A 27,794-nucleotide genomic window follows, 5' to 3' on the forward strand; every position below is an offset into this window, starting at 1 on the left:
GGAGGAAAAATTCATTTTTATGGGCCCAGTTTTCAAAAGCATATAAGCACTTCACACTGGGTTTTACCCATATAAATGCACTTTACCCATGTAAGTGGGCTTTTGAAAATTGCTACAATATATTCCATTGAATTATCAATGTGGCAAGCTATCATGGAGCAGTTGGGATGTATCACCACCTCACTATCCCATAGTAGGAAGCAGGCAGGTTGAAAGGTTGCCACCTAATGCATCAGGGAAATAATTACACTCAATGATCAGTCCAGACCATGGGATTTAAGCAGCTACTGCAGGTGTTAGCCTCTAATTTCAAAGTTCCCTCCCAGACAACTTTCAGCACGCAGGTTATCCCCAATCTGTACGCTCGGTGCTATGCTCACATACAGGCAGAGTTGGCCAAGGTGGAGAAGATACGCGTGCATTCCACTAGCGATATCTGGACAAGCCAGAATGCTACACACACCTATATTTCCTTGATAGCCCATTAGTGGCAGCAGTCCAAGGCAGGGACAGGAAGCAGCTGTAGCAGAGGGAAGAGCAGCAGAGTACAGGTGGGCTATGCCGCACACCCATGCAATGATATTAACTACACCTCAATGAACATCTTAGCAGCAGGTGGGCTGGCACCTAGAGTAGAGACACAAGACTGTTGCTCCTGGGTTTTTTTTTATTGTGACAGATAGTGGTAAAAATAAGAAAAAGGCAGTGCAGGATGGGAGCTATGAGGGCATCCATTATTTTGCACACTTACTGCACCTGGCAGTATAAGATGCCTTGGGGCCAAGCCAAGAACTTAACAGCTTAGTGCTGAAAAGATTGATAAGTGCAAGAAAAGAGGGGGGGTATTTTCACCATAGCATGAAGGGTAGGTAGCAGCTGCCTGAGCAGCAGAAAGCAGTGTGGGTGCCTGTTTACTGGGTGATCGGGGATGTAGGCATGTATTTTTTACTGAAGAGGATACTGGAGCAATGGGAAATCCTTCATGATTTGGCTCTGCAAGATGACATAAGTGCGGATGGCCCATTTGGGCATCATGAATAGCACTAAATCCATCGAGTATTGTAATTAACTCCTTAATCCTAGAGCTACCAATCCCCAATTGATGGCATCTCGCTTACCATTTGTAGATGACTTGAAATGCTACAGTTTTTGTGATGATTAAGTAGTCCCCTTTCATGGTACATAAAAAAATTAGTGTTACATGTGCCATTTGCGGCAGACCCGTGGCATGGCCCCCTCAACTTCTTTCACGGACTCCAGCTCCTGGTTCCTCCTTGCTAGCGGCAGTGGGCCACCAGCTTCACCCTCTGGTTGCCCCTAGTGCCTCCGGCTTTGCCATGGTCCCCAGTGTTGCCAGTCAAGATACCAGTGCTCGTCAGACCTCTCTGCATGGTCCACGGAGAGACGCTGCCACCAGCGCCGCACCCCTCCCTAGGCGCACGCGCATCGCTAATCCTTTTGAAGGCTCGCGGAGGGAACTTGGCCACAGCCCCGGATGATGACAGACTCTCCAGTGTATTTCCCGTTCCCAGGCATCAGCTGTTCTAAAAAAAAAAAATGGCGCCGATGCCCCTTTGCCCTTACCATGTGACAGGGTATCCGTGCCATTGGCCGGCCCCTGTCACATGGTAGGAGCACTGGATGGCCAGCGCCAAATAGGGGCTGATGAGTAAAGGTGGCCGGTGCCATCTTTAAAGATGGCGCCAGCCATCCAGTGCTCCTACCATGTGACAGGGGCCGGCCAATGGCACGGATACCCTGTCACATGGTAAGGGCAAAGGGGCATTGGCGCCATTTGTTTTTTAGAACAGCTGATGCCTGGGAATGGGAAATCTCTTCCCAAGGCCCCCCTGGATCTCTCCTCTCCCCGAGGCCCCCCTGGATCTCTCCCTGAGGTCCCTCGAGGCCCCCCTGGACCACCAGGTAATTTTAAAAGGTTTTGGGGGGGTCGATTTAAAGGGTCGGGTGGGTTTGTTTTTTTTTAGCGGCGCGGGCCTCCCTAAAAAAAAAATTAGCGATGTGAATTGGAATCGGAAACGATTCCAATTCACATATCTTAACGATCAGATTTTTCCCCCCCCCCAGCCGAATCTGATCGTTAAGACGATCTGGCACACGATTCACATCTCTAGAATCCTCTCTATTCCATGTTCCTGACCTTCATTGTTCCTGGTTCCTGTCTTCATTGGTCCTGCATTGTCTATGTGTTGGACTGACTCTACGGATATCGACTTTGCTTTGTTTGACTACTCTTCAGCCTATATCCAGACCCAGACCTCTGCTATGCCTGACTACTCTTCAGCCTATCTCCAGACCCAGACATCTGCTATGCCTGACTTCGCTTGACTTCGTGCTCAGACCATCGCCTTGATTGACTGCACTATAGACTTCTCCATGTTCAGAATTCTATATTGCTTGCCACGACCTCCGTTTGCCCCTGGCCCTGATCCAAGCCTATCATTGATGCCTCTTCTAGCCTACTCCCTGGATATGGACTTATTAGGCTTTGGCCTATCTTTGCTCGAGCGCCTCCAGCTACTCTCTGACCCATTGGTGCCCGAATTCCAGTACCGTACCCAGTCCAGGGTAGGACTACGCCATCTATCGACTGCTGTCTCTGGGCTGAACCAACTTCTCTCACTAATCACTTCGAGGCCCACCTAAGTCCTGCCAGCCCGGCACCCAAAGGCTCAACCCGCAGGGAACGAGGGCTGGTATAGGTGAAGCTCCAGCGGCCTCTATCTTCAGCCCACTCCATCTGCCGACGGTGGGGACCCATAGGTCCTCACCTACGGGTTGCATCAACCCCACCTTGGCCCAAGGGTCCACCTCTGACGCAACAGGTTGCAAAGGCCATGGACTCGGTGGAGCCGCATGCCCTCCAGGCCATCCCAGGCCAGGCCTCCAAGGTACAAAAACAGCTGCAGTTTCTTTAGGTACGGCCTCCTCCATATAACCTTGGTAAGAATCCATCCCGATGACATTTGGAAAACTGCCTTTAACACCCGGGACGGGCACTATGAATACTTGGTGATGCCTTTTGGCCTCTGTGACGCATCTGCATTATTCCAACGAATGATGAACGAAATCTTCAGAGATCTACTGTACACCAAAGTCATGGCATACCTCGTCTTTTCCAAAGACCTAGACACTCATCGCACTGATGTTCGAACCATTCTCCAGCGCCTTCGTGAAAACCATGTTTGCGAAATTGGACAAATGCCTGTTCGAGAAATCCAGCCTACCGTTTCTTGGTTATATAATCTCTCAGCAAGGCTTTTCCATGGATCCAGCCAAACTAAAGGGAATCCAGGATTGGCCCCAGCCGGTGGGCCTCAGTGTGCTCCAGTGCTTCTTGGGATTCCTCAACTACTATTGTCATTTCATCCCACACTATTCAAGCCGGGCTGCCCTGTTGACAGCCTTGACTCGTAAGGGTCAAGACACTAGGGATGTGAATCGTGTCCTCGATCGTCTTAACGATCGAATTCGGCTGGGAGGGGGAGGGAATCGTATTGTTGCCGTTTGGGGGGGTAAAATATCGTGAAAAATCGTTAAAAATCATTAAAAATCGAAAAATCGAAAAATCGAAAAACCGGCACATTAAAACCCCCTAAAACCCACCCCCGACCCTTTAAATTAAATCCCCCACCCTCCCGAACCCCCCCCCCCAAATAACTTAAATAACCTGCGGGTCCAGCGGCGGTCCGGAACGGCAGCGGTCCGGAACGGGCTCCTGCTCCTGAATCTTGTCGTCTTCAGCCGGCGCCATTTTCCAAAATGGCGCCGAAAAATGGCGGCGGCCATAGACGAAAAAGATTGGACGGCAGGAGGTCCTTCCGGACCCCCGCTGGACTTTTGGCAAGTCTCGTGGGGGTCAGGAGGCCCCCCACAAGCTGGCCAAAAGTTCCTGGAGGTCCAGCGGGGGTCAGGGAGCGATTTCCCGCCGCGAATCGTTTTCGTACGGAAAATGGCGCCGGCCATACGCGTATGGCCGGCGCCATTTTCCGTACGAAAACTGCCGGCAGGAGATCGACTGCAGGAGGTCGTTCAGCGAGGCGCCGGAACCCTCGCTGAACGACCTCCTGCAGTCGATCTCCTGCCGGCGCCATTTTCCGTACGAAAACGATTCGCGGCGGGAAATCGCTCCCTGACCCCCGCTGGACCTCCAGGAACTTTTGGCCAGCTTGTGGGGGGCCTCCTGACCCCCACAAGACTTGCCAAAAGTCCAGCGGGGGTCCGGAAGGACCTCCTGCCGTCCAATCTTTTTCGTCTATGGCCGCCGCCATTTTTCGGTGCCATTTTGGAAATGGCGCCGGCTGAAGACGACAAGATTCAGGAGCAGGAGCCCGTTCCGGACCGCTGCCGTTCCGGACCGCCGCTGGACCCGCAGGTTATTTAAGTTATTGGGGGGGGGGGGTTCGGGGGGGGGGGGGATTTAATTTAAAGGGTCGGGGGTGGGTTTTAGGGGGTTTTAGTGTGCCGGCTCACGATTCTAACGATTTATAACGATAAATCATTAGAATCTGTATTGTATTGTGTTCCATAACGGTTTAAGACGATATTAAAATTATCGGACGATAATTTTAATCGTCCTAAAACGATTCACATCCCTACAAGACACACGAAATTGGCCTCCCGAGGCCGTTGCAGCCTTCCATCACCTGAAGGAAGCCTTCCAGAAGGGCTCCTGTCTGCACCATCCTGACTCGAATAGTCTATTCCTGGTTGAAGTTGATGCTTCCACCATTGGGACTGGGGTAGTCCTGAGTCTATGCACCATCTCTGGAACTGTAGTTCCTTGTTCTTTTTTATTCTTGAAAATTTATATCTGCAGAGCAAAATTACAGCATCAGGGATCAGGAGCTGCTCGCCGTAAAATTGGCTCCTCGAAGAGTGGCACCCATGGCTAGAGGGTGTACAACACAAATTTACTGTGTTCACCGATCATAAGAATCTGGAACATTTGAGTCAAGCACAATGCTTCAACGCCCGTCAACCCTGATGAGCCTTGTTTTTCTCCAGGTTCGATTTTGAACTCTGCTATTGTCCAGCCAATAAAAACCTCCGGGCTGATGCCTTATCACGATCCTTCGAGCCCTAGGATACTCTGGAAGAACCTATGCATATAATAGACCCGGCCTGTATTTGTTTATCTGCCACTCATCTAATTCCTGCAGGAAAGACAGTCATGCCCCGACGACTCTGAGAAAGAGTTCTCCGCCGGGCACATGATTCCAAATTCGCTGGTCACCCAGTACGAGCACGAACCTTGGCACTGCTCCAGCGGTTCTTCTGGTGGCCCACCATGGTCTCCGACGCGAAAGCATTCGTTGAATCCTGTAGTCTGGGCAGTGTCGGCAACGGAAGAGGAGGAGTTGAGGCGGTGTCAGGGTGGACACTGCGGAAACTTTGCTGGCGGCGATAAGGTAAGACCCTTTATCGCTGCCAGTAGCACGCCCAAAAGCACCACCTTTTATGATGGCGCTATTGGGTGCGAAGGTCGGCAGTGATACTGCGGTGGTGCGATCACTGCTGGCTTTCACAGGCCCACCCCCCGCTTCACCCCCCCGCCCTCCGTGATTCAGGAAGGCGTGCAAAGAAAGAAAATCCAGCCCTTAGCCAGATAAGTCATCCAGCTAATTCTGAATATCGGAATTAGCTGGCTAAATTAACTGGCTAACTCAACTCCTCCCAGTTACGTCCCTGGAATGCCCTTAAATTAGCTGGCTAAATTCTAGCCGGTTATCTTATTAGTAGGCTAGAATTTGGCTGAATAAGTGCTCAAATATTCATTTGGCCGGCTAACGTTTGAGTTAGCTGGCTAAATGCTTTTGAATATGGACCTGCTGCTAAATAAATAGATACATCTCTGCTGTTCTAGATTATTTTTCAGGTTCTTTAGGGTATTTGGTATCAAACTTGCCATTTTATTGCTCCCTGGTATAAATTTACAGTGAGTTAGAACTTTTATGGGGAGGGGGTATATTAAAATGAAATTAGAAGAGTCTTATATGGACTACTGTGCAGGAAACCAGGTCTGCTGTCTATTGGAGCAATCACAGAAGAATATTACATTTGAAAAAATGAAAATACTGACATAGTGTAAATAATGTTTTTCAGGGCTCTGATATTTTATACTCAGATTCTAGTGAACAACTCATTTGAAGATGTCAAGAGATTGGTAAATGGGCTCATATTGTTTTCATCGAACTGTTGCTTAATTGATGCAGGATCTGACTGCTTTGAAGATCAGGTACAGTAAAAAGTGTTGATTAGTAAAGATAATTTTATTTATTTATTTAAAAGTATTTATATACCGCTTTTTAAAATAAAATTTTATCAAAACGGTTTACAACATGTTAAAATAAAGTGAAAATAAAATATAACTAAAATAAACTTAAAATACATAAATTTAACTAAATAGCTAGATAAATGTTAGCTAAAACAAATTATTAAATAACAAAATAATAATAATGGTAACATGCCATGGGTAAAGAGTAGGGAGGGTAAAAGGGATGGAGGGGGGGGAGGGGGGGTAGCAACTTATCGAATTGTAATGTCCTAGAAAGAACACGGATGGAATGAAAGAGGAGAGACGTTAAGGTAATATGTATCTGATGAGAGAAATTTAGGGGATGGAGTTTCATTTTTGATCGGGGAGATGCTTAGTGGGAGTGTTAAATGCTTGTTGAAAAAAGAATGTTTTTAAAGCCTTTTTGAAATGATGAGGATTTGATATTAAACGGAGTGGGTTGGGTAAAGAGTTCCAGAGAGATGGTCCTGCTACTGAAAAAGCTCTTTTCCTGGTGATATCTAATCTAGCCTGTCGTGGTGATGGAATGTCTAAGAGATTTTGAGTAAGTGATCTTAAGTGTCGGGTGGGTTTGTAAATGCGGAGTAAGGTGCAAAGCCAGGTGGATGTAGAGTTGTAGATTAAACTATGGATGATTGAGATTACTTTGTATTTTATCCTGTATTTTATGGGTAACCAGTGAAGGGAATGTAAAATAGGTGTAATATGATTGCGAATGGGGGTACCGGATAATAAGCGAGCTGCACTATTTTGAACTAATTGTAGCGGGTGAATTGATGAATCAGATAGACCTAGATAAAGAGCGTTACAATAGTCTAGACCAGAAAATATAAGAGATTGTAGAACAGTCCTGAAATCACGATAGAAAAGAAGAGGACGAAGACGTTTCAGAAGCTGTAATTTGTAGAATGATTTCTTTGTTAGGGAGGAGATTTGTTGTTTCATAGATAAGTCTGTATTTATGGTTACACCTAGATTTATGGCATGGCAGTTAATTGGAATGGTTGAGCCATTGAAAGTGAAATGAGATGGTGGGCCTATAGAGGAATCTGTAATGGATGTTAAATGGACTAATTCAGTTTTTGATGGATTTAATTTTAAACGATTATGAGATAGCCAAGAGTTAATGGTGGAAAGGTAGAGTGAAACTAAAGATAGAGTATCGGACCAGGAAGTTTTGTAGGGGACCAGAAATTGAATGTCGTCTGCATAAATTTTGAATTGTAGGTTGAGTGAAGATAAGATATGACAAAGCGGAAGAAGATATATATTGAATAATATGGGAGATAATGAAGATCCTTGGGGAACGCCGGATGGAATTGTGTAGGGGGTAGAGGATTGATGGTTAATATTAACTTGTTGAGGACGATCTGTAAGAAAAGATGAAAACCAACTTAATACTGTTCCAGTGATGCCTATTGCTTGTAGGCCTGAGATGAGAATTTGGTGATCGACCGTATCAAATGCTGCTGAGATATCTAAAAATACTATAATGTAATCTGTATATGAATCAAATGCCCGGAATAATGTGTCAAAGGTAGATAGGAGAAGTGTTTCTGTAGAGTGTCCCTTTCTGAAGCCGTGCTGGTTAATGTGGAGAATGTTATTTTCGGATAGAAAGTCAGAAAGTTGACGTAAAACTGCAGATTCTATTAGTTTAGCTAATGATGTGAGGGAGGCAATAGGTCTGTAGTTATTGAGATCGGCTGTACCTTTTGTTTTTGATTTTAGCAAAGTGAAATAAGGGTGAGCTGAACACAAGGAAGTTGATGTTGGGGGCGGGGGAGGGTACAGAAATTAAATAAAATATTGCTGTTTTTTGGACTCTAGAGAATATCCCTGGCTGTTCAGGTTTTGCTGGTTAGTATCTGTTGGAAAAGAGGACAGGCCTGTGATATTACTGGCAGTCAGAAAGATATTTGGCATGCTTAAAAAAAATATTGGGGCTGTGCAGGAAGTGGAGCCTCATTAGATAATTCATTAATATTCTCCATTCTGCCCATGAATTAACTCAGAAAGATTTATTCACCCACACACTTACACAGCCTTTATTTACCTCCTGGAGTCAACAAACCCTAATGCAGGGCTTCCTAATCCTGAACTCTCCAGTTGGGTTTTCAGGATATTCACAATGAATATGTATGACATCAATTTGCATATTCTGAGTCTCCATGGTATGCATATCTATTGCATGCATATTCATTGTGGATATCCTGAAAACCCGACTGGCTGAGGGGTCCGCAGGGCAGGTTTGGGAAGCCCTGCCCTAATGTTGGGATATCTCCCGGTCCCTTTTCACAGCTGCATAACTCCCTTTATAGTCTATGGGATCCATTTTGGAATGGACCTACGTGACTAAGCAAGTCCCCTTGGAGTAAAAATTATCCCCTTCAGAGCAAAAAACTGGAATTCCTGGAGGCTTCGTTCAGTCAGATGGGCAGGGAAACTTAGCTGATAAGCATTGAAACTTCAGCGCTAGCCACTTCAGCTACATTATGCACCTATCCCCATGTACAGGATAGATGACTTAAATCAGCAAGCTGTGTTAAAGCTGGCTAACTATAGGCTAATTTTCAGTCACAACCTAGCCAGCTAGATTGTGACTAAAATGTGTATAAACTTAGCTGGCTATAAAATAGTCAGCTAAATAGCAGCTCAGAAGCTCTTGAAAAATGTACCCTCTAGGACCAATTTAGGCACTTTTCTTTTCCTCTTAAACAACAAATGTCAATTTAATCTATCACATTTCATGAGGGATAAATGTGGCAAAGCTGTCCTTGTTGTAAAAACCCCAGGCTGCACGTTCTTATTGCAAGTGCCCTGGCCAAGAAGCATAATGATGACTGGTCACTGGCCAGTTTGAAAACCAGGAAAAAAGAAAATCTCATTTTGTAAACAGCATAGCAAAGATCTCAGAGCAAAGTTTAAATACACTATTACTCCTCACTCACTCTTCCAACACAATTTGGACACATCAGCAACACTGAATACATTTTGAAAGAGGTTCTGTGCCCAAAACTAGCATATATGCACTTAAGTAGCATGTACTTGTGCACATGCAAGTTTATAAGCATCAAAAGTGTGTGTGTAATTTCAGTATTGAGTGCACATCTACCGGCATAAAAAAGGGACGGTCTAAGGGCATTCTGGGGTGAGGTCATGAGGTATTTGTGGAAGTAGCTGTTTTTATAAGAGCTTTACATGCATAAATTATCAAACTTTTTTTGTACAGTTTTGTACTTGCTAATTGATTTAAGGCAACTGAAATCAGACTTCTCTGTTTGCAATTTTTGGGTGGGAGGTCTGGATGAACTGGGGGGGGGGGGGGAATTCAGGTTGAAGTACTAGAGGGTCTAGGTGAACTGGAAAAGGAATGGTGTGGACTGGCAGAATTTTCTTTTTGTGCAACTTTTTATAAGCCAAGTTCAAATTTATGCAGCTCAAGCCAGTATAATACAAATACTATTGAGTATATATTGTACATGCTGTTAGGTGAATTATAAAAGCCTGTTGTGTGCCAAAAAAAAAGGAGCTACATGCCCAAGTTGGGCAGGTGCGCGCCAAGCAGATTTCAAGCCTCAAGTAGGAGGGGCTGGAGGGTTGGGGGTGGGGCCTGTGACAGATTTTTAGATAAATATTATCTTTTCTAGGGAAATGCCCACTTCCAGCGGTGGTGGATTGGTGGGACGGGGGTCTCCAGAGACGCCAAAGTTTTGAGACTCAAGTTTTTTCCTTTCTTTCATTTTGCTTTTAGTGTCGGAAAATAGCATGCACTATTTGCAAATTGCATGCACTATTTTCTGACACCAAAAACTAAACAAAAGAAGGAACTGAAATGAAACTAAAAATTACAATTATTCAAATGAAATGACATAAAAACAATTTTAGTTCGGCACACCTCTAATATTTAACAACTGTGTTTATAAAAGGACAAGCAAAATGAGTGGAAGCATTCACACTTCTGTGTCCTGATGGATCATCTTCCCTATCTAGGAGATGGATGTGGTCCATACATTCCCATGGTCTTAGCATCAGGGAATAGGAATGTGCATTTGTTTGAAAGGAATGGGTAAACACAATGAATGAGTCTATATTTGTGGACTCCCAAAATAAATGGAGAAGTCCCACAAATGAAATAAAAAAAATTCATCTAATTTATTTATGTTTCCCATTTAAGTCTATGGCTGTGCTCTGTGTAAATAAACAGATGGAAGTAACTATAGCAACCAACTTGGCAAGGAGACCAGCCAGAGGACAAATCATGATGCAGCATCTTTTTAGAAACCTATAGCAGTTATCAGGATTAAATGACACTGAACCACGCTCGCTGTAAAGTCTGAGCATGTGCAAGAAGCAGAGTAGATTTCCTCTCTAGCTGTTAGCAGAGAAAGACTTTTTTGTAGAAGCTTTCGCAGAGTTTTAAAAAAAGCTTAGAACTTTTGGATTTGGAACTTTTGCTTCTGATCTTCTCTCTGATACTTTTGCTTTCTATTCTGCAGTGATCTCTTTCATTGTACCAGAAAGACAGAGGTAGTGAACTGCTGCTGATTATGAATTTTCTCTTCACTGGGGGAGAGATCATGGTGGGAGACATTGTGTCGATTGTAGCAGTGCTAATGATTTTTTTTTGTCTCTGAACAGTGAGGTGAGCAAAGCACACTGATAGACTGAAGAGAAGAAGAGTTTTATCAAGTTACCAGTCTTTTTGGTTCTATTTAACTAACAGGTTTTTTTCTGTATGGAGTCAGTCAGCACAGCACACATACACTGTGTGTGTGTGAGAGACAGTTCTAAATATGGGTGGTACTGTGAGTGGGGGTACAGTTATACTATTCTTAGTAGGAAGATCATCCCTACTCTGTACTGCCAGTGTGTTAGGATTTCGCCTGCTACATAGCCTCATCCTTCCTTGTTGGCTCCTGCAGTGGTGCCTCCCCACCAGCAGAGGCCTCTAATGAACTCTGCTTCCAGCCATCAGAGCCATCCCCTCACTATCAGCATGACTATGCCTGTAGTACAGCTCCCAGCCTCCAGGATCCCTCAGTGAGCTTGGCCACCTACCTTGCCAAGCTCCTCCTCCCTGCCTGCACCACACCCAGACTCCAGCCCTATATAACCCTGCCTTACCAAACCCAAGATGCTTCTGCATACAGTCTTCCTTGGCTCCTTACCCTAGCTACTATTCAGTGGGTTTTGGGGCGGGGGAAAGATTGCTTTTTCCCTCTTCTACTACTACCATTTTCTTTCTTTTTTCCCCTCTTTCCCAACTTAAAAGCAAATAAGTTTGCTTTCCCCTCTCCCTCCCATTTCTGGCCCTGCATCTGCTCCTCTCCAGAGACTGCCCAATTGCTGAATTTCCCTGCTGCCCCAAAAAAAACAAGGTGGGTTATTTTCTTTGCCTTCTTTCTGGAACATCTTTCTGAGGCAGCAGGAACTGCGGGATAGACAGACACTTGGGGAGGAGTGGCACAACTGCTGAAAGGAGTTGCTTTTTCCCTTTTAATTAACTTTTTCTTCTGGTGTTTCTTAGAGCAGGAAAACCACTCCCCCACTCTTTGTATTTTAGGAAAGGAGTTGCAGCGTTCCTTTATATTATAGGAATTAATTAAGTTGACTTAGAAAATAGCCACTGCTATTACTAGTAACGGTAAGATGAAATAGACTTAGTTTTTGGGTACTTGCCAGGTTCTTATGGCCTGGATTGGCCTCTGTTGGAAACAGGATGCTGGGCTTGATGGACCCTTGGTCTGACCCAGTATGGCATTTTCTTATGTTCTTATGTTCTTAGGAAGCAGACCTTTTTCCTTTGCCAGGGTATGAGAAGGGCAAGTTTGGTTGCCTTCTACCTTGAGGTGAAGGAAGGCTGCAGGTGAAAGCCCCATTTTTCTTTGCCCCCTCTCTTCTTATTTTTCTTTTATGAAACAGTTTAGTTCCCCCCCCCCACTTTTGTTTGCTCCCCCTATAAATAAAATCCCTACTTGTTTCCTCCTGTTAGCCATGGATGGTAAGCGGGATATCACGGGGCTTGAAGAAGAGAGAAAAATGTGGGAAAAGAACCCATCAAACGGCCAAAAAGAAAAAGAAACAACTCCACAGGCTGAGAGTCCAGGTAATGAGACCTCTTGGTGTCCGCCTCCTGTGACAGCCTGCCAACAGATGATTGGGGAGGTGATGATCACCCTTGATCTAGTAATAACCAGAAGTTCAGTTCCATCTGACCCATTAAGTGGGGAAGAGATATATCCCCTTGCAATGAAAAACCCTGACGCTCCTGGCCAGCGAGGAAGGGGAGAGCCAGCTGCCCTTGAACGTCAGTGGGGAGACAATTTGACTTCCCACAGCTCCCAGGAAAGCCTTTCCGGAGCCACATGTGCCCCCAAATAGGAAACATGTCCCCCCGCAGATGATCCCCCAGTCATTACAAGGGAACTCCCAGAAGGACAGGAAACAGACATGGCAAGGCTTGTAGGACCATTAGAGACACCCCTCCTTGATAACACAGGGCAGCCCCCCCCCCCACCCCCTTTCTGCAGATCTAGGGAAGGATAACAGGAGACCGGAAGGACTCCTGGCAACTGCAGCTATTGAGTTACAGGCTGCTACGGGATAATCACTACCCTCGTCTCCTAGTTAGAGAGGAGCCCCCCGGGGAAACGGTGATATGGGTGCCGATTGACACACAAAATAAAAAGGAGGAGTGGGCTTCCCTCCCTCTGCTTTCGGGACAGGACAAACAACCTGATGAAGTGGTAAAAGAACAAGGGGTCACCTTGAGAATGGTGGAGATCCCCGAAAATGATAAGACTCCCATCCACAATACCCATCTCTTTAATTTTCCTGGAGCCTCCATGGCTCCTGATAAGTTTTTTTTCCTTCAGAGCTGTCCCGAGGGCTGTGGACACCTCAGGTATTAACTCCAGGAAGAGAGACAAGTACCAGACGGCTCCATTGTTCATCAACATGAGCCATCAGGAATAGATGTCACATGGTAGGAGCAATGGATGGCCTGCGCCATTGTTTAAGATGGCGCCTGCCGTCCATTACTCCTACCAACTGACAGAGGCCAGCCAATGGCACCGATAGCCCCTGTCACATGGTAAGGGCAAAGGGCCACCGGCACCATTTTGTTAACTGGCAGCCGTCGGCCCGAGAGTGGGAAATCGCTCCCGGGACCCTCGCTGGACCACCAGGGACTTTAGACAAGTTTTGGGGGGTCAGGAGGGTGGGGGATTTTAATTAATTAAATCTGAAGGGTTGGGTTTTGTTTTTTTTTTGTTCGGGACAGTCAAAAAAAAATGGGCCTGAACAGTGGGAAACAAAATTTCCTGTGGCGGGCCAATAATGAAGGCCGAACCAAAAGGTTCGGCCGAATCACATCTCTACTTTCTACCAATTTGGTTGATTCCCTTTGCCTCTCATTTGAAGCCTTGGGATGTTCTTGCCCTCTGGGTGGCTGCTTTGCATCTCTCATGATGCTTTGGAGTCTTCATGCCACTCTCACTTTTTTTGACCTTCACTGCTGGGGGGGAGTTCTGCCTCTTTTTGTGCTTTGTTCCCTCTCATACATCCTTGAGGAGTTCATGCTACTGTTGTTGGTGCCCTTTTCCCCACTTTTGAAGTCTTGGGATATTCTGACCATTCTTGTTGCTGTTCTATTTCACTGTCAGTGTCTTGGAGAAATCCTGCCACTACTGGTACCAGTTTGCCCCATTGCGGGTCCTTGGGCTCTTCATGCAGTCTTTGGTGTCACGTTGACATAATCTTGATTCATTGGCACCCTTCTGATGATGTATACTCACCAGTTCCATTAGAAATGATTAGAAAATCCCAATTTGGGATCCCAAAATAGCCTACATTATTTCCTCCATTGACTATAATGGCTAATGAATAAAATGAGCAAACAATTTTTTTTGTTTGAAACTAATGAAACAAATGGAGGCGCCATGATTAATTTGTAATCTATACCACCAAATGGAGGCGCACATGATTAATTTGTAATCTGTACCACCCATATTTCTCTTTATCGTGCCCTTCTCTAAACTGTTGTGATGGTTATTTAACTTAATGATGATATAGAAAAGTTTTTAAATAAATAAAAATAAAATTATATGAATGAACCAAAATGAAACATTTTCCTCTGCACATCTCTATCAAGGGACTTACATGAAGGCAGAGCTCCTTGTATGAGTACATGACTGGTGGAGATGCCCTGGCTGAAGACAGGCAGATTAAATGTAGCAGAGATAGAGCTATTTTGTCAGATAATTGAGATTGCAGTTCCCATAGCCCTGACCACTGATAAAAATGCAAAGGTTAGGCATTGATTATTCTATGTCAGATATAGGTCTAATTTTCAAATCTGAAATGCCTCCTTATTGCAATACAGAACTGTCAATCAATTAGGAAGATGGTAGTGTTCACAGAGTGGAAAAATACTTTATTCTCCATGTTTTTAAGAGGAAAATCCAGCACCTCCAGATCTGAAAACATACAACACATCCACAGAGACTCCCCAGCAATGTGTGTACAGAGTTAGGATGTTTCCCCTCATTGCTCAGCATAAAAAATAAAAAGAGACTCAGATTCTGGTGCCAACTCATTAACAGCAACATGGACCACTTCCTCTACTTGGCCCGATATCATGTAACAAAAAAAACCCTGCAAAAACACATTCAACAACTATATAGCAAATCTCTATACCAAAAGAGCACTAAATCCCAGGACTCACAGTAAAAGCTCTACCTATGAAAAGGCAGCATATAATACAGAGGGATTTCTGTTTAAGGCTCATTTCCAAATCCCCAAAGGTTCATTTTAAAATGTTCCACCCATGCTTGCTTGCTGTGTGTCCTGCAGTTTCTGTTAGGTACATTTTCCCCATCTGGAGATGTTACAGTGTCTCACATAACTTTCTTCAAGTAATAGTTGGCAACCCTGATACAGTTTAAAAAAAAAAAAAATATATATATATTCATCTGCTAATTCTCCAAGAGAATTGTTCTGTTAAGTAGAATGTGGCGATATCATAGCACCAGCCCATAAGTGGAATAATAAACTCTAGTAATATAGAGTGCGGTGGCAAGTGTGGAACTCTAACATTGTGGCTATTGTACGAGAAAAATCCATTGCAAAATAAATACAAAAATAAATGAAAAATCCAGTCTAATTCGCTTGATTTGATAGTTGTCTTGAAAACTGCATTTTGCATTTTCTTCTTTGCATATGACACAGGCTGGGAGATAATGGTTAAAATGTTTAAAACATTCAGGCCGATACAGTACACTGTGCTCCAGCGGAGCGCACTGTTATCCCGTGTTTGGACGCGCGTTTTCGACACGTTAGCTTTACCCCTTATTCAGTAAGGGGCAATAGCGCATCCAAAACGCGCGTCCAACCACCCGAAAATAATATCGCCCGCAAGATGCAAATGCATATTGATGGCCCTATTAGTTATTCCCGCGCGATTCACTAAGTAAAATGTGCAGCCAAGCCACACATTTTACTTTCAGAAATTAGCGCCTACCCAAAGCTAGGCGTTAATTTCGGCCGGCACCTTCCGACTTAATAATTTCTGTTGGCACCTTCCGACTTAATATCATGGCGATATTAAGTCGGAGGTCCCAAAAGTTAAAAATAATTATAAAAAAAATTTTTAAAATCAGCCCGCGGCTCGCGGGTTGAAAACTGGAAGCTCAATTTTGCTGGCGTCCGGTTTCCGAACCCGTGGCAGTCAGCGGGTTTGAGAACCGACGCCACCAAAATTGAGCGTCGGCTGTCAAACTCGCTGACAGCCGCCGCTCCTGTCAAAAAAGAGGCGCTAGGGATGCGCTAGTGTCCCTAGCGCCTCTTTTTACCACAGGCCATAATTTGAATAATTTTATTTACTGAATCGCGCACAGGAGATTGGCATGTGCGCTTGCCCGCTCTCCTGTGATTTTTACTGTATCGGCCTGATAGTGAGGTCCATATTAGGCCAGGGTGTGGCTTGTCTACTTAACCGGATAAATTATCCAGCTGACCTACCTTGTAAAGTCAGTGGTGCAGCCGTGCTGCTGAATATTCCTGGCTATCAGCCCTGGATTTGTCAATAGGCACCCATTATGTTTGTGCCTAGGATGGCAAATATTTAGGAGCAGCAGGCTGGCTAAGATTTGCTGCCTTCCGGCTCTGCTATCCTGTAATAGCCCCTTGCAGAAGGTGAAGGGGTGAAAGCACCAAAAGTGCCTAGGGGCAGCAAAATCCTAAATCCGTCCCTGCTGGCTGCCCCAACATTGGCTGGTTAAGTTTCTAACTTTATGACAGGCATATAGGCCAACCATAGTTAGCTGGATAAGTTATCCAGCTGACTGAATATAGGAGTTAGCTGGAAAACTTATCTGGTTAACTCAGCTCCTCCCCCGGAACACCCTCACCCCTTACGACACGTATTTGCCTAAAAACTTATCTGGATGAGTATTTATCCAGTTCAATAGCAGCCAATCATCCCTGGCAGATATTCAGCCGGTGTCACTTAGATGAATAAGTCCAAAATTATCTGGATAAGTCAAGCCAAACAATGCCGTCATTGATTCTCATCACATTTTTATAACGCATGCTGTACTTAACCAATAACAAAATGTTTGGATGCCTCTACAAGTTAGATAGAGAAGTTAAACTGTACAATTCTTAACCCCATTTAAATATATGCCAATGTTAGGTTGGCCCAATGACTCAACGGCAACACTGTCATTTAGGAAATCAGGTATGACTCCCGCTCCTTGAGGCAGCCTTTAGGAGGAAGAGAATCACTGCCATTGCACAACCGTGACTCCTACTAGCTAACTCAAGAGTGTACTTCTACCAGGACTGGAGGGGCCAAGGCTTGGTGCTTCTCAGCATGAGGATTATTGTTCCAGTGACTTAGAAAATGAGAAAAAAGATGGCAGAAAAGGACAAAAAAGGTCCATACAGTCTGCCCAGCTAGCTTATGGTAGCATTCGCCGTGCCATACAGCTCACCCCCATACTTAGTATCCCGAACTGTCAAAGTCAAGGCCCTTGTTGGTTGCTGTCTGAGTCCAATTCCCTGTTACCTCTTGCCAATGAAGCAGAAAGCAATGTTGGACTGATTAAAGGGGAATAAAATGGGAAAGAGCCTGCGTGGTTGTAAATGAAAGCTCAGCATGGTGCCTTATGCCAGTTAGCAGTGTCCCCTCTAAGCTTGCAGTCGCAGGCCATGAACCCTGTGCAAATGGCAAGTCATAGCACACACAAGAAATCCTGATGTTATTTGCATTATACTGGCTCGTAGCACACAAATTTGAACTCAGCTGATAAAAAGTTGCACATAAGAAAAGTTTTGCTCACATACCCTTTCAAAATGAGAAGGAATACTGCCAGGGCAGTTTCCAACTGAGCTGGAATCCCAAAGAAGCATGAGCAAGTTGCTGAGTTAAAAAAAAAAAAATAGCGTACTAACAAAAATTTTCATAGTGAAGTGCCATTATAAACTTATCTCTAAATAAGTCATGTTCGACATCTAATCTGCTGTTAGATTTCACCAGGCCATGTTGAATATAAGAAGGAATTCATAATAATTTGCATCACATTTGGTGGAATTTAGCAACAATCGCTGTTGTGCACACAAAATGCCGTGACTATATCAAGGTAATTAAACAGAGGGAAATTCTTTTTACACAACTCTCTGATATCACATAACTATATTACATCACAGAGAGACCACATACATATGAATATAATTTATCATTTATTAGAAATCACAAAATATTCACCTATCTAAACATTTTAAAATCTAAACTCACACATTCAACCACCATTCACACACCAACATAAAAATATCTATATTGCACAAACGATATTCATTAATCCTAAATTACAATTGATTTTCTAACATCAAGTGTACATCATTTTTACTACATTAAAGTTATTCACATCAAATTTATTCAAATGTTTCTTTGTGTTTTTCTTGTATGTCCAACAAAGGATCTCCTTGTTTCGCCTTCCAATCAGGCTTCCTCAGGGACTTAATCTCATAAAGCCGGTTATAAATCTCTCAATGCTTATATCTTGAGACTTTTGTTCTTATTCCACCACGAAAGAAACTAAAAACAAAAAAATTTTTATGTTCCAAAAGCTAATCAGCGTAAATTAATAACTATTGTATAAACCCCAAAGCTTACCTCTCATAAAGTGCAAATCTTCACACTTTTCATTCTACTATTTCAGCAATAGTAATCAAAAATTTTAACCTTCGTCTGGGCATATCCATCCTTCTAAGTTCACCTTTAATAATATCTAATGCCGACTGTTGTGGAATACTGGTGTATAAAGAGGTTATACCGGCAGTCACCAATAGCCAATCCGATTCTATATAGAATTATTAGATATTAGATATTATTAAAGGTGAACTTAGAAGGATGGATATGCCCAGACGAAGGTTAAAATTTTTGATTACTATTGCTGAAATAGCACTCACTAGGAATATATTCAGTTATAAAACTGAATATTTTTTACAAGTCAGTGGCATTCCGATGGGGTCCCCATTAGCCCCTAGTACAGCTTGCCTTTATGTGGCAAATTTTGAGGAAACTTTTATTTATAGTTCGCCTTTATTCCACAATATTATCTATTGGAAACGATTTATAGATGATTTATTTTTTATCTGGAGAGGTAATAGGGTTGATTTGGAGAGATTTTTGAATATGATGAACTCTAGTGATCCAAATTTGATTTTTACAGTGACTCAAAACACAGGATCTACAGTATTTTTGGATATGAAAGTGTCGATTCATGAACACAGGTTGGTTACCAGTGTACATAGAAAACCTACGGATCGCAATACTTTATTGCATTATGGGAGCTTTCATCCAAAAACGCTTAAAAACAATATTCCAACAGGACAGTTCTTACGCTACAGACGCTTGTGCAGCTCTACAGCAGAGTTTAAAGCACAGGCTTATCAGTTATCAGAACGCTTTCTGTCTAGGGGGTATAGTAAATCTATAGTGAAGAAGGCCTACAAGCGGGCATTATATTCAAACAGGGAAAATCTTCTGATATCCAATACCAAGGAAAGATTGACTCGACCAATTTGTACCATCCCTTACTCTGTAAAATCTGGGAGTATTAAACAAGCCATTTTAAAACATTGGCATATTTTGACTACTAATTCACAATTTAGAGAGACACCAATTTTTGCGATGAAAAAGCGCCAGTCGTTACGTGAACAATTGAGAGATTATAACAGTCCATTAGATCCTGATGAAAATTGTGGTCAATTCAGATGTGAGGCCTGTTCGGTCTGTTCTTTAGTAATGGTGTGTAAAGTCTTTGAACACTCTCATTTAAAGCACCCTTATAAGATTCCTGGGAGATTCGATTGCAGTTCCAGCGGTGTAGTATACGCCATACTTTGCCCATGTGGGTTGATCTACGTGGGTCAAACGGCGCGTTCGATACGCTTAAGAATTATTGAACATCGCAGTCGAATTAAGACACGTCGAGAACATGCCCCCTTGGTAGAACACTGGGTGTTAAAAAATCATTCAGTAGATGAGATTCGTTTTTTCGTGATTAAACGAGTAATATTGAAGCATGGTGGGGATTTGTCTAGAGCTTTAAGAAAGACGGAACAACGATTCATTTTTAATTGGCGAACTATTATACCATCGGGCCTTAATGAAGCCATTGAATGGCACGCATTTTTTTGAATGTGAACCAATTGAAGGGGTGGAGAAATGGATTGTTTGGAGGCAAGTATATAAAGTTTTGAGTATTCAACATCGGTACTCTACTTCCGACGTAGATTGTTACGTCGGGTCACGTGTAAGTATGGCGGAGGTGAAATGATTGTGGTTAGGAGTGCTACAAAGTAATGGTAAGTCTGTATTTAAAGGATGAATTCTAAGGAGCTATTCATTATTGGTTTTTAAATAGATACAATGAAGCACAACACGCAAGGTTCCACATTGAATCAATGTTGATGAATTGTTTGAGATGAGTTATTTAAAAACTGGAACCAGCGGCGGTGTTCGGTTGTAATGTTTTGCACTACTGAGAGGTGTGAGTAAATTGAGATACGGGGTAAATTTGATTGGGGATATAGTTATGTAGTGGAGGTTCTATATAATGTTTCGGTTGTTTATTATAGTGATCAAAAGCTGGTTTGGGAAGGTGTGTTTATAGCTGAAAATGACCTTGAGCTATACCGATGGTAGAATGAAAAGTGTGAAGATTTGCACTTTATGAGAGGTAAGCTTTGGGGTTTATACAATAGTTATTAATTTACGCTGATTAGCTTTTGGAACATAAAAATTTTTTTGTTTTTAGTTTCTTTCGTGGTGGAATAAGAACAAAAGTCTCAAGATATAAGCATTGAGAGATATATAACCGGCTTTATGAGATTAAGTCCCTGAGGAAGCCTGATTGGAAGGCGAAACAAGGAGATCCTTTGTTGGACATACAAGAAAAACACAAAGAAACATTTGAATAAATTTGATGTGAATAACTTTAATGTAGTAAAAATGATGTACACTTGATGTTAGAAAATCAATTGTAATTTAGGATTAATGAATATCGTTTGTGCAATATAGATATTTTTATGTTGGTGTGTGAATGGTGGTTGAATGTGTGAGTTTAGATTTTAAAATGTTTACATAGGTGAATATTTTGTGATTTCTAATAAATGATAAATTATATTCATATGTATGTGGTCTCTCTGTGATGTAATATAGTTATGTGACTATATCAAGAACAGAGAGTATATGAACCTGAAAATAAAAATAAAACTGAATTTGCCTCTGTAAAAAATGATAACATCTTTATTTTTTTTTTAAGGGGTGCTGCTTAAAATGGCCTAGATGACACTTTTGTAAGCTGAAATTTAACCAGAATGATTAAGCTCTCTGGAATTACTTTGTGGCTGATGTTGTTCAACCATCTTTGAACAGCACACAGAGAGTAACCGTTGAGTTGGCAACACATTTGGTACCACTGGTTTCTGATAACACGCTTGATAATACATGTGTCACTACCTTCCGTTCCTTCAACTCTAACTTTTGCTTGCAAAAGTGTGGATATTGGAACCCACTTTATCTGCAGCCTCTTTGCAATAGATACACATCTTTGATATTTACTTTTTACGGTCATAAGTCAATCCACAGGTGGAAAAATCTGCAAAGTGTCAAAGTAAATGCCTGTCAAGAATAGACCAAGTAGTAAACAGCATGCCATTCAGCCTTTGGAAAATCCCAGAATATTCTTTTTAAATGATGTAAGCCAAAGGACCTTTAGCCCACTGGGACATTAATGAACAGGAGGTATCCAAATGGGGAAGTCAGAGTGATTACTGCTATACTGTTGCAAGCCATAAAACTTTTCTTTTTTAAAAAACAATCATTTTTTCCTTCTGTTACATGTCAATCGAGAATTTCAGCTTTGCTGCTGCTCTAATCAAATAGCCAAGAAAGATGCACAAATATATATATTTAATAATCATAATGAAAAATAATGTCTGATAAATACTATTTAAACCACTCCAAAAATATTTTGTATATTATAATCTGTAATTTTGCATTGTGGAATATTTTTGGGGTGGTTTAAATAGTATTTATCAGACATTATTTTTCATGATTTGAGTATAGAATGCTTCAATAAATAGCTTTTATAATTATTAAATATATATTTGCATGTCTATTGGCTACTGGATTATTGTTTAGATGTATGTCATAACCAATTAGCATATTTGGTGCTCTAATCCAGTGGTCCCCAACCCTTTCCTGGGGGCTCACCAGCCAGTCGGGTTATCAGGATATCCACAGCCAGTCGGGTTTTCAGGATATCCACATTGAATATGCATGAGAGAAAATTTGCATGTTATGGAGGCAGTGCATGCACATTTTCTCTCATGCATAATCATTGTGGATATCTTGAAAACCCGACTGGCTGGTGGGCCCCCAGAACAGGGTTGGGGACCGCTGCTCTAATCAACCAAAAGGTTTGAATGCCATCTCCCCCTACCAAATCGCACTTCTCAGCTGTACGGCTAATTGGGGCTACAAATATCATTTTGGATTTTTCCATTTACGTTTTGCTTTTCTTAATTCAAAAGCTCAATTTAACTATCTTTGCATATGAACATTTTGCTCTTTTGTTGCTGCCTTGGAGGTCTTCAAAACACCGTTGTTGGTGCCCTTTCCTCCCCTTTTTGAGCCTTGGTATCTTCATGCCATTTTCTGTGCTGTTTTGCCCTTCTTTTGGTGCTGTGGGGTATTGATGCAACTGTTGGTGTTCTTTGCCCCACTTTTGGTTATTGGGGTGTTCATGCTAGTGTTGTTGGTGATCTTTGCCCATCTTTTCATGCCTTCGGGTGTTCATGCCACTGTTTGTTCTGCTTTGCCCTTATCTCAGTACCATGGGGTATTAATGCCACTATTGTTAGAGCCCTTTCCCCCTCTTTTGGTGTCTTGAAGTGTTCATGCCATTGTTTTATGATGTTGCCCCTCTCATGGCACCTTGGGCTCTTTATAAAACTGTTCATTCTTCTTTGCCCCTCTCACGCTGCCTGAGGTTTTTGATATCACTGTTGGTGCACTTTATCTCACTTTTGGGGTCAATGAATGCCATTTTTTCTGCTGCCGATACATGCCTTCAAGTTTCATTAAACTTGGATAAACAATTCCAATGTTAGAACCCAAAATAGGATGCATTGCTTCCCCCACTGATTTTAATGAAAATGAATGAAAAACAAAATGTGCTGGATTTACGCATGTAGGGCTGGGATATGCCTGCCGGACCTATTTTAAAAAGGCCCGGTGATGTGCGTAAAGCCCTGGGATACGTGTAAGTCCTGGGGCTTTACTAAAGGGGCGGTCCAGGGGTGGGGCTGGGACTGGGGCCAGAAGCCTCCGATACAGCGGCCATTGCCACTGTGTTGCAGGATTGCGTGCCAACAGGCTGCCGGTGCGCGCAGTCTGCCTAGAGGCAGGCGCAAAAGGTAAGACAAAGGTCGGGGGGGGGGGGGGGTTAGAGTAGGGCTAGGGGGGAAGGTTAGAGGAAGGGGTGGGAAGGTCAGGCTAGGGGGGGAGGGAATGGGGGAAAGCAGCGTGGCTCGCACATGCAAGATGCACCATTGTGCATCCCCTTGCGTGCGCCGATCCACATTTTTATAACATGCGCGCACATTATAAAATCGGGCATACAAGTGTGCGCACACATGTACGCCCGCACACACCCCAATGAGAGAAACAAATGAACTTAGGGACCAAAATGAACAAAAAATGGCAACCAAACCGAAAGAAATATTTTTTCCTTGTACATTCATAGGGGCTGATGTAATAAAACCCATGTTAAAATTGGTGCTATTTTTCAGTATGTATTATTTTTTTAGCACATGCGGAAAATGCAGGCACCTGCACAGTATGTAATAAAGGGATTGCATGCAAATGAGATACGTGCAGAAAATCCATGCAAAGCAAATATCTGCACCGATACAAACACTTCAATGTGCGCTGAAGGCCCTATGCAATAAATTTCACATACATTTGCATTAATGTGGTGACCCCCGACTGATTCTCAGTTAAAAGCCTTTAAGACAGTTAGTGGTCTGGGAGTGGGACTGTAGGTGGGTAGAGCACAGGTAGCCAACCAGCTACAGATTTTCAGGACAGGTTGATCTAGTCCTGGTTTTACTCCCTTGCACGCAGGTACTTATAGTCTAGATTTTCTGAAGGAATGCAATAGGTAGATCAGGATAAGTCCCAGCATGCAATGGGGTAAAACTAGGACTGGATCAACCTGTCCTGAAATTTCAGAGCCAGCTGGCAACCTAGTAGTGCAGTCTAACCCTTTCATGATCCAAATCAACCAAATGGGAGCTATAATGGTGGATGCCAGTAAGCAGGGGAAATGTAGTAGAGATTTGGAAGGGACTACAAAAGCATTTGGCATTTCTGACACATGCCTGTTCCCTCTCTGACCTCTCTTCTGGCTTCTACTGCTTAACTTATTAACCTCCAGACAGGCACTTAAACTTAACTCCTGCCCTGACCTAGGTGCTAAAAATCCTACCTAATGCGACTCTCTGCTTTGTCCATGAATAGTTAATTGCATCCTTTGCATGGCATTAGCACAGAATAGTGCTTAAACAAGCCGTGGATTTTTGAGTAGGTTTCTATGTGCATATTTTCCATGCTATCCGCATTATTACATAAATGCATATGATTAGCATGGGAAAACATACATAATACCACATGCAAAAACCTGCAGCAGATCTACCGCAGCTTATTATATTGGCCCCATAGTATATTGCTGGAGTTATGTGTTATAACTGTTAAAATTGCTAGCAATATTAATAAAAAAGATTTAACTAAAATCAATATATCGCATCAAAAAAGAAATAATCACCTAGGAATAAGATCATATAATTAATAAGAGTAAAACATCAGGTAAGTTAATATTTTGAAGTATGTAACTTGAGGTGCTTCTGCCCACCAACCCTCCATAATTCAATCCAAAGTGACAACACCAAGTCTTTCCTTTGTAACTACTTTCCTTGTTTTCAAAAGATAAATATAATGAGGGTAATTTTTAAGGACCTTCATTTTCAGTTTTTATTTAGAACAAAAAAGGAAATCAGTGGAAAATTGACGTTTCCATTGATTTTTTTTCCTGTGTACAATATCAAAGTCCTTTTTCCACAGACTTGTTTTGTTATAACATTGAAATTCCCAGACAAAATAAAATAAAACTGAAAACATACGTCTCTAGTTTTCATTATTAGTTAATTAATTTAAAATATTTATAGCCCACCCAGAACAATATTCTCTCCTAAGCATGTGTAATTTAGCACTTACACATATAAAATGTGCACAAAATGTTATGCCTGTATTTTATAAGCTTTGTGATGGGAGCTGCACACTTTATAAAATATCACATATCTCTGTCCCAAACATACATGCATATGTTCAGTATATCCTCATTTTTTTAATGCAGGGAGATGCATACTTTCTATATCTATTTTATAAGAGGCCGATATTCAGCCCATCTTAGCCATATAATCAGTGACTGAATATCCGGCTGCTGTTGTGGCAAGAACACAACTATTTGGCTTCTCTGTCTAAAGTCACTGAAAAAACAGTACAACTTTAACTTAATACATTTTTGGAACAAAATTTGGTTTTGCATCCCAAACATTCTCATTACAGAAAAGAGTATAGTACCGACTACTGAGACAGCCATGGTATCCCTGGTTAATGAGGTAAGTCTTCATCTTGATAATGGTAGGGTTGTTCTCCTGGTCTGCTTAGACATAAGTGCAGCATTTGACATAGCAGATCATCAGCTATTGTTGATTTGACTACAGGATATAGGAATTTACAACTGAGCATTAGATTGGTTTCAATCTTGTTTTGAAAGATTAGATGTATCAAATTACTAGGAACTCTATTACTTCAGCATCAAAAGACCTAGACTATAGTGTTCTACAGGGATCGTTGCTTTCACCTATTCTTTTTACTCTTTCCCTGACACCCCTAGCAACATTGATATAGAGCCTTGGCTTTACCAGATATTTTTTTTTTGTTTGTAATCATTTTTATTATAGCATCAAATCACCAATGTTAACATTACATGGTACTAAACAGAAGAAATAATCATGTAATACAAAATAGGCCTTGGCGTTATGGTAAATACAAACAAGCAAATATCACAGCATAGTACCATACCATAAAAAGATAACAAGACCAGCAAATATTTTTAAAGAAAAAGCATAGCAGCTCTCATAAACCTTACACACAGATCCGTTATTAAAGGTAGAAGCTGATGTGTACAATACAGGTGATATTGTCACCGTTTTGTTTCCCCTTCCCAACTTCCCCCAACAGTTCCCCAACAAATCCCATTGCAGCTACCCCTCCCATACCCCCTCCCAGTAGTAGACACCATCCCTTGAGACTAACTAAACAAAAAGAAAGAAAAATTCCAAAAATATTCCAAAAATATAGCTTAACCTAGCAAAGCAGTGTAATCAAACAAGCCATAATCAGAATCAGAAGTGAATACTACAAGGAAATACTATCCGCTACCCAATCCAGACTGTATATCACCTCCCAATGGGGACTTCTTTAGGAAAGGGGACCACAGCTTCCCAAAGCGTGCCTGTTATTGTTTGGGAGAAGTCAATATCGATTTGCATTCCAGAAGATATAAGTCCAGCATAGCCTCTTTCCATTCTGTCATTGATGGAATGGTCGAAGTTATCCAATGGCGAAGTATAATCCGCAGCGCCACCAATCGACTCTTGTGCAGAAACTTTAGAGACGAAATCGAAGCAGTGTTCCAAGAGTCTTGGGATATCATCGTGCATGTGGTCCCCAATAAGCAAAAAGAACCTGTCCGTAAATGCTGCGGCCACTGCAAGTTATTGTAATCAATAATTTGTAACCAAAAGGTTTGAATCTGTGAGCACTCCCATAAACAGTGAAACAAAGAAGCGTGGACCTCAGAGCATTTAGGGCACGCCCCCGAAGGTATGATACCAGCCAAAAATGCTCTATGGGGGCCAATAATAAGTTTGTGTAATATTCTAAAATGTAGGTCCCGCATGTCTGCACTGGTTACGGCCTTCGGTATTATTTGAGTGGCCTGACGTAAGGCCTTTACCGGAATGTCTTCCTGCAAAGCCTCCCCCCATCGAGTAGAGCACCTTTGATATAAATCATAAGTAGTAGTATCATGCAGCAACTTATAAAACATGGACAGTTTAACTTTTTTAAGTGAATTAATGTGCAAATACCTCTGGAAGGGGCCATTAGTGACCGCTCTACTACAGCGGTTATGACATGAATGGATATAACTCCGTATCCGCATGTATGTGAAATGATCTGCATCAGTCAATTCATATTGTTGGCAACAGTGAGCAAAGGAGTGCATTGAGTTGGTCTGTAAGTCAATAAACGGAGAAATATCTACAATATCCCTCCGTTGAAACCTCCTCAACGTTTGTAGGGGAATCCCAGCTGGAAAATCTGGGTTTTGTAAAAGCGGTAGACAATATGACACTCTCCAGTCTAAATGAAAGTGTCGTCTAATGTATTGCCAACATTTGCGCATTCCACTCGCCACTAGACCGCAGGAGACATGTGCTGGAAGATTCCCCTGCGGAGAGTGTAACCAAAAAACCAAATGGTGGGGTGAATATGCCTCCCTCTCTACTAGCAGGGCTTCGGAGCCGGTCTCATACCCTAACCAGTCCCTCAGGGTTGGCAACAAGCAAGCAATATTATAAAATCGCAAATTTGCAACACCCTTGCCTCCGGCTGCCCTAGGGGCCATCAGCTTCGAGAAGGCCAATCGGGCTCGTTTAGGACTCCAAAAAAATTTACCCAATATCCTATAGAAAAGTTTTACATCTTTAACTGTTAGGTAGAAAGGTGTCATCTGTAAAATATAAAGTAGTTTAGGCAAAAGGATCATATTCACCA

At 42.5% G+C, this 27,794-nt stretch overlaps 1 protein-coding gene across 1 annotated transcript in view; it reads left to right on the forward strand.

Moving 5' to 3' along the window:
* Positions 1-27,794, forward strand: part of LOC115095751 (vitamin D-binding protein-like) — a 174,646-nt gene that overhangs the window by 52,314 nt on the left and 94,538 nt on the right. The window contains exon 5 of the mRNA XM_029609871.1: positions 6,124-6,256. Coding sequence (XP_029465731.1) covers positions 6,124-6,256 — 133 coding nt within the window. The remainder of the gene's footprint in view (positions 1-6,123; positions 6,257-27,794) is intronic.

The sequence above is a fragment of the Rhinatrema bivittatum genome, chromosome 1, assembly GCF_901001135.1.
Source record: "Rhinatrema bivittatum chromosome 1, aRhiBiv1.1, whole genome shotgun sequence".
Classification (NCBI taxonomy): domain Eukaryota; kingdom Metazoa; phylum Chordata; class Amphibia; order Gymnophiona; family Rhinatrematidae; genus Rhinatrema; species Rhinatrema bivittatum.